Raw genomic sequence first — 16187 nt, forward strand, 5'->3', positions numbered from 1 at the left:
TTTGCATCATATTCCTTCTAAAAGAATATAAGGTGAAAAACATATTAAAAATTCCAGTGAATGCTAGCAGCCCTTTTATTCAAGATGAGGAAAAGGTCTTTCCGTTCTTTCGCCTCTTTTATTTTATGGAAAATATGTATGTCTTTATTTGCCGAGGAGAGACTTAATCCACCACAAGCCCTTTGTGGCATTGAGGCCTTCACCAAGTGGAGGAGGATCTATTTGCTGGGTCTTCTGTAACCTTGTCACATGTAGCCTTGTTCTTTAGCCTTCTCCACCAGTTGGTTGTAGACATCCTCTTCCGTGTGGATCTGCCTTGATAGTATCTGTAAACCCACCAAAATATGATACTTATTATCTTCAATCCATAGAAAAAATAAAAGATTAGCCACATAAGAAACCGAACTTTTCCATATTCAAACATAGTTTTCTTGAAGAAAAATAGAGCTCAAATTTAGAGGGAAAAAAAAAAAACAAAATGAGAATACCAGTGGCATTTAGAGCACTTCTATCAATTTACATCTCATATTGTATAAAAAATTGTGGGATTTCTTGATCTGTCAAGCATGTCTTTAGATTGAAGATATATATATATATATATATATATATATATATATATATATATATATATATATAAAAGATTCAATTGTATGATAATTACGAGTATGATAGTGTTGAAAAGATAATTTGACGTATCCAAAATTATTTAGGATCAAACTCCATCCGTACCTATCAATTCAAATTATTGATAAATTTTGTTTTTCTTGTTTCTTTTCTAAACATCCACTGCATGGGCGGCGGCGGCAGCACCTACTGAGAGGGAGGGAGAGAGATTTTTTTTTTTTTTTTATAGCTAATTTTCTTTGAAGAAAAACAGAGATCGTACCCAAAGATGCTTTCTTGAAGGCTGGCCGACGACGGCGTGCTGATAGTTCTCGTCGACGAGGAGGACCCAGTAGTCGCCGACGACGGGGAGGAAGGGCGGGACGTAGAAGCGGACCTTGAGCCTGGCCTCCTCATCGGCGGGGTCGGCCCGGAAGGCGGTGCCCTCGATGGAGGCGCGGCGACTGCCGCCGGCGGTCCAGGTCTCGTTGAAACGGAGACGGTGCCGTCCGGGTGGAGGGCGTAGGTGGCGCGCGTCCCCCGGCCGTCGCGGGGCTGGAAGGCCGACGGGAAGCACGCAATCTCGTACCACCGACCCATGTACCGCTCCAGATCCAGGCCCCACACCGCCGTCATCGGCTTCCCCTCCCCTTCCGTCTCCATCTCTCGCGACGTCGATCTGCGGTCTGGGGAATAAAAAAAAAAAATTAGGAACAGTCAACCTGAGTTTGACCAATGAAGGGCTAGGGACTAAAAAAAATTAAAGTAAAATCCAACCTCTTTATTGATTTTTTCGGTAACATGGCGGATTGGATCTGTGATGACCTATTAACTTTGATGTGATACAATTCCGGTCCGCAAATAAGACGTATTTGACGTAGGTGTTTAAGAATCTATATTATAAAATAAGAATCTAAGGTTTTAGAAACCCTCTACGGTTCATGGTTGGCGTGTCACCATCTGTTACGCTTCTCAAAGGGTGGAAGGCTGTAGCTTGATAGTTGCTTCATATTGTTTGATACCTGATTGATACCTCGATTTGATGCATGCTGGATTGAAACTAATTGCTCATTTAGGTAGGGTACAAGTCTTAGTGTACCCAAACCTGACTCAAAGACTTAATAGGTTTTAAAATTAAAATATCTAAAATTGGTCAACGTAGTCCTTCAACAGACGGGCTGGAAAATAATTTAGACCCGGATCCTCGAGAAGCCATGGTCCAAGTTTGGGTGATTTCAACATGAAACAATCTGATCCCAATTTATAATGTCCAATTCTCTCTTAAGAGAAATTATTTGTACATCATCCCGGAGAAAATCTGACGTGGAGTGCACTGTTTCATTCTATTGAATCACGTAACCATCATTTTCCTACACGTATTTAATATCCACAGTTTTATTTTTTCGTTTGAAATTTTGAATGAAAAAAATATATTTTTTTTTGAAAAAATTATATAATTTTATGTCGATATTATGATATTTATGTTAAAATTATTATTTTCTGTATAGAATGTAATAATTTTTCACTGGATGTCATAAAGAGAGAAGAAAAAAGGTATTTTTGTCATTCAAAATTTTAAACGAAAAAATAAAATTATGGACAGTAAATAGGTATTAAATGTGCATTGAAAAGAGGTGGCTATGTGGTTCAATCAGATGAGGCGGTGCACTCCATATCGGATTTTCTACACCTCAGGTGGTGTACAAAGAATTTTCCTCTCTTAATTTGAGTAGATACTGTTGGATTATTACTCCCTATGAGGAGAGGGCCCACACTGTATTGGGCTTGTTTGGAATGGCATGGTCCATACTAAAGCCCATTCTATGTATATTCTCTTATAAGAACAAGAAGGTAGACTAGTGGAGAAATCGGGGCAGGGAGGATTGGTATGAGGGGGTGAGAAAAGTCTCTTCTATTTTCTTAGGAGAATTTTCTTGCTAGAAGATCTTGATGAAATAGCAACCCATAGTTTTGGGAGGAGGTGGAAGCCACATCCACAAGTCCATGGTCATGGTTCTTGGAACAAGTATGTGTACAAGATCTGAAGGGAAATTTTAAACCAATTAGCCAGCTCGGAGAGAATAGTGGTTGCTATATTAGCAAGGGATCCACAGCTTGGTTTCCTTTAAAGGAAGAGAAGAGATGATCCTTCTAGTATCTTTTTGCTGCAGATGGGAAGCATTTGGCTCACCTCTTTTCGAAGTAATAATAGTAGAGGAATGTCCTCTATTTGTAACTTGGCAAAGCCAGCACATTACACCTCCCAGGCAGTGGTCAGTGTGGACTTAGTTTGGAGGTAAAAGATCGAAGCATCAACTGTTTGGATGCACAAATCCATCAAAGTTCAACCTTACAACATGAGGAGGAGGAGTTGAACAAAGTTGTGGTTACATGTAAGGTACACCACTACCTGAATATTCTATATCACAACCATCCATTAGATTATATCAATATTTTATGATTCATGTTTCTTATCAACCCAATTAATGATTGTAAATAATAGAAGTGCAAGTAAATTTATTAGAAATTCTTACATATATACATGAGCTCCATTGCTGCAGCATCTGTGGGCCCTCACATGTCTGCAATAGAGAAATTGCACTTGGAAACTGCACCCCCCCCATCCCCCTCTTTTTTTTTTTTTTTTTGATTCTTTTCTTTCATTTTAAGTAAGGGGCTGGTTAGATATCTTCAGATATTCATTCTCATCTTTAGCGAAATTTTTCTATATTCCTCCCATCGAGAGCTTCAAAGAACTAGGAAAGGGCGTGCTATTGTGTTTGGGTTGATTGTATTCTGGGATGCTGTGTTTTGTTTGCAGAGTTCGTTTGTCATTTTGGAGATCTTATGGAGTATGAAAATAATTTAGATTTGCGAGATGAGTAGTTGGGGTAGGTGATGGATGAACTTAACTGAGTTTTGGTGTTGGTCAGTTTGTCAGGGTTTGTGATATATGATTTATTTGTTTCAAATTGAGATTTTTCTCTTCGAATTTCTTGTTATATTTCTTTGATATTTTGCATTATGGTGTCGCATTAGTGTGCTTATATTCTTGATCTGGTATTCTTTGATCTTCTAAAGTAAAGTTCTAGTGTCTCTTTGATTATTTTTGCTCTGTTCCTAGTTTAGGTGATTTGTGTAGTGATATTTTAGTTTGGGACTTTATATTCTTGCAGGTTTGTGGGGACCGTTTGGTTCTTATTTCTGTGTGCGTGTATAATATTTACTTGCGATTCAGTTTTGTGCTATTATTAGTTACTTCTATTGTCATTGGTGCCTCAGCAATTTTTGGTAGTTCGGATTACAAAATGGAAGGGATGTATGTTTTTGATTGTTGTGCTGAGACGAAGGTATTTTTGTTCTGCCATCTTTTTCATGAGTTGAGGATTCAATTAAATATTGAACCATATAATCGATAACATCAATAGTAGAAATCCATATTAGAATTTCTTAAAAAATTTATACTTTTTTAGTTGTATGATTATTATTTTTTCCAAATGTACAATAAACAATTATTATTTATTTCAAAATTAAATCTTACATGCAAAATATACTCAACCAGTTCGAACTCGAATTCACCGGGTTGGATTTGTGTAACTTGACTCGATCCAGCCTAATGATCTGTGGATCTAAAAGCTTTTCATGGAGCCCAGGCCTAACCCAGTTGGTCAATGGATTGGCTCTGCGTCTAAAGTTCTCACTCAAATGATAAACAAATTGGGCCCAGTTATGCTGGACTTGATCTGACTTGCCCTAGTAGTAGACCTCCTTTTGATTATAGTCTACTTGAGGGATTTCATCTGACCTGAAGTGACTTTTTTTTTTTTTTTTTTTGGCAACTTGCCAGAAAGAAAAATAGAGGATGATAGATTGAACAAACTGGAACAGAAATCAAAACACAACGAAGAAGAAAACAAAGCATGGCGCAAAAACTGTCGCTGGCAATCAATGCCCATGGAATCCAAAAGATGCGGTCAACCTTGAAATAGTCAAAGAACGAGATAAGCTTAAAGACGTCATGGAGCAATGGAATATTACATTTGGATTGATGTTGCCATTTTTTTTTGGATTGATGTCGCCATGGACCGTTGCAGAATCTCCTTCAAGGAACACCACCCACATATCTACAGGCGTGTTTTGGGAATAGGAATTGTTGTGTCTTCGGATGTGTTCGACACAGAATGAGAATTAAAAGTGTAATAGAATCTGAATTTAAGGAATTGGATGTTGTGAGATTGGGTCATTCTTAGAGTAGAAATGAAACTCTTTCCAACCAAATAGCTGAACAGAGATCATTCATTTACGTTCTTATTCAAAAATCCAGTATTTTCAAATCAAAAATATGTGGGAAGTAAATGTTGCAACAATGAGACCTTTCCAAAGGTATATCTTGCATTTTTCACCCAAAAGTCTATAATAGCTTCACTGTTTTATGGAAAACCTAAAATTTCTGGTCATCCTTTGGCCTCTTGCCCGTGATTCCTGTTCTGTGCTCCTGTTGGTCAGATTTGAAATCACTCACGAGATCCAATAGAGGTCCAGTTTATGATACCCCGGGGAATAACCTATCTAGTTTTTATCAGCTCTTCATCACCACTCATGTTCATCTGATTTTAGTCCAATCTTATGATGCAAATATATAATCTTTAACTTATATTGGACCGAGGTGTAGTATAACAACTTGTCATCATTAGGAATAAGATAAGGCAGGAAAGCTGACTGGCTTTTTGTAAGAGGACAAAGAAGCCAGTCCTCATGGCCGTGATGGTTCATGTGGTGGCTGCAACACTTCCACGTGAGGTGTGGAGGCAATCTTGATCAAAATATTGGGAAAGAAAATTCTTAATGATGAGATCATATTGGCCCTCAAATTCTTCAAGTCAATGGCTTCATTGAGACATCTTATAAATGTAGAGGTTAAGGTAGCTTAACTTCTGGCAATGAGAATCTTCTTTGAAATGCTGAGTAGTCTTAATGAAAAAGATTGCCCAATTAATCTAATGACTTCGTTTTTTATTTTTCCATTGTCTAGCGCCTTTGTATGATGCCAGTTCAAAAGGAGCAATAGAAAAGCTGGACGAATGCTAATAATTTTTTTGGATAGAGTTTCTAAGTTAACCGAGGATTAAAGAGCTTGGGACTTTAATTAATCTTGAAAATGATCCAAACCATTGGAATCATTTATTCCAATCAAATAGGTAGAAGAAACCATGTGGAAAAAGGAAACAAAATACAGTAACCAAAGTATATGACTCATTTCTCCCTCCCCACTTTTTTTTTTCTCACACCATTCTCCCTTCCTCTTGAACTTGTAGGAGAAATGGCCTGGATTTCATGGCTTCCTTCCATGCTCCTCCTCTTCTCCACATTTGCCACCACCACAGTATTCTCCCTACCAACCTTCTTTCAAAGAGCACCCCTACAATCTCTAGCTCAGAGAGCTCACACAGTGAAAGACCCCAAACTCCCTTTCACCACCCACTTCTTTCCTCAACAGCTAGACCACTTCACCTTCCAGCCAAAGGCATACAAAGTCTTCTACCAGAAGTACCTCATGAACTCCACCTACTGGGATCAAGGCCCTAACCACACCGCCCCTATCTTTGTCTACACTGGGAATGAAGGCAATATTGAATGGTTTGCAGAGAACACCGGATTCATGCTTGATATCGCACCCAAGTTTAATGCACTGCTTGTCTTCATTGAGGTACACTAAATCACCAAAGAGCTTATTTTCTATAGCCATGCACCAATTTGGTGATCATGAGAATCCATCTCTGCTTTGTGTTTTCTTTTAGCATAGGTTTTATGGGGAGTCGATGCCATTTGGGAAGGAATCCTATAAATCTGCATCGACACTGGGATATCTAACTTCGACACAAGCACTGGCAGATTATGCAATACTCATTAGAAGCTTGAAGCAAAACTTATCAGCAGAGGCATCTCCAGTTGTGGTTTTTGGTGGCTCCTATGGTGGAAGTAAGTTCATTAGGCAGCACATGAGCGTTCTTTCGTTAAATTTCAGCAGAACACAAATCATAGGATTTACAGAGTGGAGAATTAGTTTTGGATCACATAATCATATTAATTTAAAGAAGAACATCATCAATTTTTTCTACTTGTTTAATATATAGCTTACACTTTGATGGGGAACAAACTTTATCTGCAAAGTTTAAACCAGAGCACTGCAGCAAAGATTCCTCACATCAAGGCTTTAGCTGTAGTTTCTTTCTTTCTTTCTTTCTTTCTTTTTTTTTTTTTTTGATACCCATATGCTTTTTCTGATTAATTTGGTTTGATCTTAGTGTTGGCAGCATGGTTCAGACTAAAATATCCCCACATAACTATTGGGGCCCTGGCATCATCTGCTCCTATCCTGGAGTTCGATTACATAACCCCATGGAGTAGCTTCTATGATGCTGTTTCCGAGGACTACAAGGTCTGACTCCAACTGCGACCCACCTTGTATTCTTCTCCATGGTTTGACTTCCATGGTGGAAGATTCCGTTTTAGTACTGTTTATATGACATTATTCTCATTGGGTATCTCATATAGGATGAAAGCATCAACTGCTTTGAGGTAATTAAAGGGAGCTGGGATGAGTTGATGGTAGTGGCAGCCCAGAAGGGAGGGATGTTGGAACTTAGCAAGACCTTCAGAGCTTGCAAGTAAGAATTATTTGCCAACGAGCACTAAAACACCTTTCAGAGAAACAATTTGCACCCTCCAACGAATCACACACACACACACACACAAATTACTCGATTATTTTGCAACTCTTTTGTTGGTCCTTCCAGAGGGAGTGGTCCAATAAGAAAATTATATGTTCATTGGAGGACGTTTTTGTCTAAAATTTTTGTGCTCTGAATCATTTCTCCTCATATAATTTGGAGCCATATCCATATCCATGGGCATGTGGCTCTTGCTTACCGGAGGCCTGACTGAGCCCTACTGGTTACTAGAGAAGCGTTGTTCGTTTTAGAAATATGCACCAACTTGCGGCCTCACCCATCAGGAGATTGCCAGGGGGGTGGGGGATGCAGCTATTTTTGAGAAATGGCTGTGCTTTGTCATGTGCTACAGGGGGGCTAGCTTGTAGTCTCAACACAAAGGGCCATCTTCCTCTTTTCTCTTTTATCTACTCTATCCAAGTGTTCGACTCTAATTTTATGTTTTTTTTTTTTTTTTTTATCTGATTGAATAAAGGCTAGGTGGTAATTACCTCCCTTATTAAAATAAGTTTATATTCTCAACCAGCCAAACTTTCTTTTAGAACATACTTTTTTTTTAAAATTATTTGTGTATTCTGATAATTTTTTTTTTCAAACTATGAAGCTTTTTAGGCCTTTCTAATACCCATAAGTATCACCAGATTAGGAAAAAAAATCAGCAATTATTAGTAAAAATATTAATAATAATAGCTTCGCAGGACTTGGTACCCTTATTTTATTTTATCTTGCCCTTTCTTCACATGCATAGCATGTGCAAAGCTCTAGTCCAATATTAAATTCTTGTCGCGGTTGAGTTTGGATCTTCCCTAATTGTGCTAAGATTGGAAAATTTAGCAAGCATCACCCATTATTCATGTATTGATGGACGGAAGGTGATCATAAAAATGATACATATCCTGCCATTTTTAACTTGCCATCCATTTTTCAATGGACCACCAGCTAGTGGTTGGAGAATTAAATGATCTCTTTAGTCCAAAAAGGAACAAGAAAAGATGGGTAGACTCGGACTCATCATGAGTCCCATGTCACTAGATGATGTGGGGTAGAACCAAACAGTGATGGAACCAATTCCCCGCCAGTACTTGGATCCTGGCCGTCCATCAGTGGATCCTCGGAGAGAGGATGTCGCCTTGACTTGCGGTCGATGGCCCCCATTTTCCCTTCCACCGATTTGATTCCCCCCACCCCCCCCAACAAAAAAAAAAAAAAAAGAAAGAAAGGGAGGACCACCGGTTTGACGGTTTGGATTGCTACGTTGGTTTGATTATCTTTTGTCGTGTCATAGGTCTACTTGAGTGACGGATATCCGTCTAAAATCATCCAAAAATCGAGTGGGTGCTGGGTACCTCTCAAATGAGGCCCGTATTTTACTGTTCGAATGGGACTTCACCAGCACAAATGAATTGTCCACTTGCCGGACTCGTGGAAATTATATGGATTATTAGAATTATATGGACTCACTAGAAATTTTTTTTTTTTTTTTCCTAACATATTTTATAGTTGGTGCCAATTTAGGTTACACGATCATATTCAACATCTAAATTCATTTTCCTACTCCAAGTAGCATATTTTGTGTTGTTACGGTTTGTTTTCATAATTCAACAGGATTTAGGCTCAATTTTCTGATGGACTCGATGGACTAGAAAGTCCATTTGAAAATGGCCCATATCAACGCGGATCTTGTAGGAAGAAAAAAGTGCATGCATTTTTGTCTTCTTATAGACCAACAGACCTATGAGATTTCAACAGACTTCTGGGAGACACAGGATGGGTAGACTTTGAGAACGATGTGTTCAAATTGTCGATTAATCTTCCTCCCTCACTTTGAAGTTGGGTATAAGCCTTGCCCTGGTCGCAACACTGTCGTCTATTGGCTCATGGCTTAATTGGATGACGTGAACTGCTCGAAACATTTGAAAGTTGATAATTTTTAGGGGTATTTAGTTCATAATCGGAATCAGAATGAAAAAGATAATCGGAGTAGATTGAAATGAAAATCAGAATGATCATTTCTCCCAAAATATTTGGTTTGTGATCGGAATTAAAATCGAAATGAAGATTTGAATCCCTAAGAAACAGTTAAGATTATATTTTAAAGAAAATTGACCATTTTCATTGCATCATGGAATCAAAATTAGAATGAGACTCTCTTAATCAAATGATTAGAATAGAAGTCATTCATTTTTATTCTCAATTTTCGATTTCAAGTCTTCCCAACCTAGCACCACATTAGTTGATTTCGTCTAGTAATGTATCTAAAGTTTGTTATAATCAATGGTCTCTCGCAGCTGCCCAGACATGGACCAGCCACTGAACTGACCCTAGATCAACCATAGATGGACCCATTAACTCATGACATCATCAACATGGATTTAAATTGCTACGTTGGTATAGTTATCTTTCATCGTGTCATGGGTCCAGTTGAGTGAGGGATATCCGTCTAAAGTCATCCAAATATCGAGTGGGTGCAGGATACCTCTCAAATATGAGGCCCATATTATATTATTTGAGTAGGACCCTATCAAGATAATGCAGTCCACTTGTCGGACTCGTGGGAATCATAGGCATATTTGATTGGAGAGAATTAGACTTCCAAATAGAAATAAAAATAAGTAATTTTCATCCGATTGAAAAGGCTTCTATTTTCATTTTAATTTTAAAAAGAATTAAAAATGTTCCAGTATCTCCAAACTCAACTACTGCTCTTTCTCCGTATTTAAATTTCATTTCTATTCTAATTATGAAACAAACATGTTAGGAGATATATAACCATTGCAATTTTTATTTCAATTCTTCCTGCTTTTATTTCGTGAATCAAGCACATTTTATATGGATTATTAGCATTATATAGACTCGAGCAAATTTTTTTCTAACATAGTGTATGGTTGGTGCTAATTAAGTTACACAATCATAGTAAACATCTAAATTCATCTTCCAACTTCAAGGAGCCTTTTGTCTTATTAGGATCTGTCTGGATATTTCAACAGAATATAGGCTAAATATTGTAGTTGATTTGTAGACTTGGAAGTCTATTTGAAAATGACCTATATCAACTCGAATCCCGTAGGAAGAAAAAAAAGCCCTATATAGACCTTTTTTTCTTCTTATAAACCAACAGAACCATAAAATAGATTGAAATTTCGATAAACTTGTAGAACATACAAGATGGGCAGACTTTGAGAAGGATGTGTTGAAATTGTCAATCAATTTTCCACCCTTGGTTGTTCTTTGCTTTGAGGTTAGGTACAAGGCTTGCTATGGTCGCAGGTATGCAGTCTTTGGGCACATGATTACTCGGAGGAAATGAACTGCTTGAGCACTTAAAGTTGATAGTCTTAGTTGATTTCATCTGGTAAAATTTTCAAAGTGTGTTACCATCTTCTTTTCGGAATCCCTTGACACTATCTAATTTCAATTTTCTTTGGTATTACTTCCTCTTGTTCTTCACCTTGTGCACCAATTTTCAGTGCCAAGATCAACCAAAAGGTTCAAAGCATGTATAACAATACTTGCTGGAGGTGAGGTTTAGATGCAATCAGTATGATTACGTCTAACTTTTAACCTTCATGAACTGCGTTTGTTTTGGATAAGGAAGCATCATTTTGCTACCAACCACTAGTCCAGTAGTCCTTTTTCTTTTTTTTCCATGGTAGACATGCATCAATAGTCTCTCTCGACTGCCCGGACACCGACCCATGTAATGAGTCACTGAATAGACCCTTGATCAACCATAAATCGACTCATTAACCAGTAACATCATTAGCAAATAGATTAAATAGATACTAAAAATAATAATGTTGAAAAATAAAAATATAAATAAAAAAATATTGATTAAAAATTTAATTTTATATATCATAATACTTATATCATAAAAATGAAAGATTATTAATTTGCTTCACTTATTCTACAATAAATTGATATAAAAGATATATTTATTAGCACCTAATAGATATATCTTAGTAGTTTCTCAATTTTTTTGAGAAATAGAGAAAATATCGAATAGATTCAACGGCATCAATCAAATATTAAAAAAGACTTCAAATGGTAGGTCAATTGGGGTCCATAGCAGGTAAGTGGGTCAATAAAGGGTCACCCAATTTTTATGAATTCTGGATCTAAGGTTCACCCAAACCATATATCCCTAAGGGACATGGGTCGAGTGGGTCAACCTGGTTGACCCGACCATGTGAAAACATTGGTCTCTTTCTCTTCTCTTTTCCATATCCAAAAGGGCTAGTTCTTTTACCAAAAAAAAAAAAAAAGGCTAGTTGATTACCACCTTTTATCTTATACCCCATCTTTTTTTCCAACATGATAAAGTGATACCATCAAAGCAAGAGCTTGATCATGATATGCATCAATAATCAAATCCAGCAACAACAGATTGCAAAGATTGTAGCATGCATGGCTGCTCCCTAGGTTACATGTAACCCGTTTTGATTTGCTTGATCAGCAATACACGCACCCTAATATAGAAAGGATAATTCTTTGAAAAATTATAACTTTTTTGGTAAATGATTGAATATTCTCGGCCCACTACAAAAGGTAGACACCCATTGCTGCTAATATTTTTATCTTTTATCGCAGTCATTTCTCACTAATACTGAATAATTAGAACCTGTTAAAAATGATGCCTTTCCACAATGCAGGAGTCTTCAATCTGTATATTCTGTTCGTGATTGGTTATGGACAGCATTTGTATATACAGCAATGGTTGATTATCCAACCGCATCCAATTTTTTGATGCCTTTACCTGCTTATCCCATTAAAGAGGTAATCTCTCCCTTCATATTATCCAACCGAATCCAATTTTTTTTTTATAGCAAAAAAAAAAAAAAAAAGAGAGGTAATCTCTCCCTTCATATTATCCAACCGAATCCATTTTTTTTTTATAGCAAAAAAAAAAAAAAAAGGTAATCTCTCCCTTCATGTTCTCTTGTGACAATAGTTGATGAGACATACTAAAATAACAAAGAAATAACATGAAAAAGTTACATGGATGATTTGTAACTGTACTACTGGTTAACTATCAGGAACCTATACCCTCAACTTTTAGAGAGGATTCAAGTATTACAGTTACACATCAACTATGCAAACTTTTCCCTTTGTGTGAGATAATTCATATTTTTTTTTTGGGGAAACATGGAAAGATGTTAATTCTTGTTAATTAACTAATATATCCTTATTCCATAAAAAAATGATTTCATGCATATTAGCCTACATAAGATATCAGGTGGAAATTCACATCTTACATATTTGAGGGATAAAAGATATTGGTGTATTTCTTATGGAATATCGAGTCGTGGAGGAACATCTCCCTTTAAGTTCGCCGTATGCATTTAATTTATATTCTTTCTGTGAAAACCACTAGTGAAAATGTGTTTAGTCCCATACTGACTATGTACTAGATAGATCTTAAATATCTATATAAGATCAAAAATTCAAACAATATCTTTTAACTGATCTTTTTGAGTGTGATCCTAAATTATTACTCCTATGCTTGATAGTAGAGTAAATAAATTTATAAAAGTTTTCTAAGCAAATGACTCACTCTAAACTTATAGATACAACATGAAAGCTTCAAAATTCCTTTAAATTAATTAATAATTGATAATTTTTCTTCTAGCATAGAAACATATATTATCATGTGGACTTTGGAAGGCCACACTGCTCAAGTAATATAACTCTTGGTTTCTGTTAGGTAGAAAGCCGAATTTCATTTGGCAAACTGTGAGGGTTTCATATGATCTCTTTTTGGATTGAAAAGTTTCATGTGAGTACTCCGTGCCTTTTTCTTTCTCATGAAGATGTGCAGGATTATTGATGGATTCCCGCAAGGGGCAAGCAAACTTACCAAGGTGTTTTCAGCTGCAAGCTTGTATTACAACTATTCTGGTGATCAATCATGCTTTGATATAGAAAATGGAACCGATCCTCATGGTCTCCATGGATGGGATTGGCAGGTAGAACCCTCTTCTTTTATAATTCTTTTTTAATATATTTAAACTTTTTTTCAAGAAATCCACATACTATGTGTTTTATTTTTTAAATTGATATTATTACTACAAAATTCATGCTATTTGTGATAACAGAATTGGTCACGAAAAGTTAAAATCTCATCACTAAAAATATCGATATTTAGGTTTTATGTATACCTTCATGGCTAAAAGCTTTTGTGACAATAAGTTTTATGTATACCTTCATGGCTAAAAGCTTTTGTGACAATAAAGAGACTATCGTCACTAAATCTCAAAGTTGCTCACGACAATACTTTGTTGTCATCAAGTATGCTTATTTTTATGATAAAAAGTATTGTCATTAGGAGATATATATTTTGCCACATACATGCATATATAACTCATTCTCATGGTGACGAGGTTCTATTGTTTGGTGACAAAATAAGTGATTACAAAGTCCAAATTCGGTGATCATAAGACAATATCTGTTGTGACAAAAAATATTTTCATAGTATTTATTAAATCTGAACTATAGACTCATCAAACCCGTCTCTCTAACCACTCCACTAAATTAGGCTCATCTGGCAGACTCGATCGGGGTGGCCTAGTATCTATAGCAATTTTGATGAAAGCTTTTAAATATGCCTAAGTCCAAGATCCTGAATGACATAATATGTCCCCTGCACCGCAAAACTCTAATTCTCATTGACCACCTAAGTCCTTGTACAAATGTAGGAGGCTTCATGCACATAACAAAATATGATTTGAGACATAGTTAAATGTAGAAATGTGCTTTCCAAAGTTGTTATTGGTTCTACAGGCATGCACAGAGATGGTCATGCCCATGATATGCTCTAATGAGAGCATGTTCCCATCATCGAGCTATGATTACGATGAATTCGGAGATGAATGCATGGCAAAGTATGGAGTTCGACCAAGACCCCATTGGATCACTACAGAATATGGTGGCAATGTTAGTGCTCTCTTCCTTCTACACATCCAATTTATCATTGTTTTATTTCAATAGTACAGATCTCAAAAAAGGAAAGGGTGCATGCTCTACAAAGAAATATTAAACCTCTTAAAAGATTACATCACAGAATATATACTATGATGAACCAAGAAGTAGTTTTTAATGCTTCCTTGGATGGTATCATTCGTTGTCATTTGGATGAGGGAAAGGGATTTGACTCTGGTTGGAGTCATCCGGGTAGCAGGTAAGAAAGCAGCAGCAGCAGCAACGACAATCACATAAGCTTGCACATCATGTAATAGGTTGTTAAATCTACAAGATCCTCTATATGACCATTGTTAGCATGCAAAGCCATAGGATTTTTTTTTTTTTTTTTTTTAATTTTTAGAGAAAACTTACGAAAATTTCAGATTGTTATGCTTAATGGTCGTGGTGCAACAGAGAATCGATGCAGTACTTAAGAGATTTGGAAGCAACATCATTTTCTCTAATGGAATGAGAGATCCTTGGAGCAGAGGAGGGTAAGCAATTTTTCCAGAAGAGAAATTTGCGAACTTTAAGGCCAGCTTTAAATCTTTTATATATGCTTAAATCAAGATTTGGCTGTTATAGTCGGTTTCATAACTTGATACCTTGGCATTAAATGCAGGGTGCTCAGAAACATATCATCTAGCATCATCGCCCTGGTCACTGAGAAAGGTGAGCATCAAATGATCATAAGATCTTTTTTTCCCCTCATTTTTGGTTCTTTCATAAGTATGAGCAACTATAGCTTAGTTTTGCCTTGAATAAATCTCCAAATATTTTGACCCTCATTCTTAGACCTCAATTAGGTGCTCCAGGTAATAATTAATGAAATATCTCCTTGTCTTGCAGGGGCTCATCATCTAGATCTCCGATATGCCACAAAAGATGATCCAAAATGGCTTTTAGAGCAAAGGAAACAAGAAATTGACATCATCCAATCTTGGCTAGATCAGTATCATATAGATTTCAAGGAATGATTAATGATCATATAGATTTCAAGGATTATTTAATGATTTAAGTGCCATTGAAGCATTAAGATGCAAATATTTGAATAGGACAGAATAGATGAAAAATTGTACTTCTCGCAAGTACTCAAAAGAACATACAGCTGATATGATATTTCAATTGTAATAATTTCCCACACAAACTGGTTACATGAGATATTCCCACATGGAGATTGAACCAACCATGCAGGCAACGTTTAATCTCTCTCATGAAACTTGGCTTGGATTTTGGTAGCTGTTCCATGTTGAAATCTATGTTGCTCCTTGAAATAGATGTTGAAATCACCTTTTTTTTCAGCCGTTGTTTAGCCTGGAAATTTAGCCTTCTCATTGTGGGAATATTTAATTTATGTAACAAAGTTTGCTGACCCTCTCTGTGAACTTGGCCTCCTGAGAGATTTTGAACTGTCACACTAACGAGAATATTGACATAACTCTAAATGCAAGGCTCATTAACTTTGGGTGAAAACTCATTCATGGTTTATACCAGGCAACTCTTTGCTTCGGTGCAAAATGGTAGGTAATGGTTATCTACCACTTTGTTCCCTCTAGAAACCATACGCTAATTGAGCCACTCCAGCATCCATGGCACAATAGTAGCAGATGAGCATATCCATTTTCTCTTGGACTGCATTTCTTGAACTTACTAAACATTAGTTCTTTGCTGGTCTCCTGAGAATCTAACACTTCTAACCACAGTGCAGCCATTAGCCTAATCCATCCATTATCAGTCATCAATGTCGAGTTCATCGACACTTAGTATCACTGCCTGCAGCATCAATTGGAGACCACCTGTCACCAATTGTCACAGGTTCCGTGTCTAAGAATTATTAAGCAAAAAGGAAATTTCTGGATTTAAACAAAGAATGTAAGATCAGTGACAGTTTTTTTT

At 36.7% G+C, this 16187-nt stretch overlaps 1 protein-coding gene and 1 pseudogene across 2 annotated transcripts; one reads left to right on the plus strand and one right to left on the minus strand.

Annotated features, from left to right (window-relative positions):
- Positions 1 to 52: 52 nt before the first annotated feature.
- LOC140852034 (temperature-induced lipocalin-1-like) lies at positions 53 to 1281 on the minus strand (annotated as a pseudogene).
- A 4543-nt stretch (positions 1282 to 5824) lies between these two features.
- On the plus strand, positions 5825 to 15510 carry LOC105052949 (uncharacterized). 2 transcript variants are annotated; one of them, XM_010933934.3, is made up of 10 exons: positions 5825 to 6310; positions 6407 to 6582; positions 6909 to 7042; positions 7159 to 7271; positions 11984 to 12107; positions 13142 to 13297; positions 14112 to 14264; positions 14706 to 14785; positions 14914 to 14963; positions 15141 to 15510. In XM_010933934.3, exons 1-10 carry the CDS (start codon positions 6222 to 6224, stop codon positions 15266 to 15268), a joined length of 1203 nt encoding a protein of 400 aa, XP_010932236.2. In that variant the 5' UTR covers positions 5825 to 6221; the 3' UTR covers positions 15269 to 15510. The 2 variants fall into 2 exon arrangements, with proteins under 2 accessions (XP_010932236.2, XP_010932235.2); XM_010933933.4 differs by having other exon boundaries at positions 5826 to 6310; positions 6402 to 6582.
- The last annotated feature ends 677 nt before the right edge of the window (positions 15511 to 16187 follow it).

This window comes from Elaeis guineensis, chromosome 10 (assembly GCF_000442705.2).
Source record: "Elaeis guineensis isolate ETL-2024a chromosome 10, EG11, whole genome shotgun sequence".
Classification (NCBI taxonomy): domain Eukaryota; kingdom Viridiplantae; phylum Streptophyta; class Magnoliopsida; order Arecales; family Arecaceae; genus Elaeis; species Elaeis guineensis.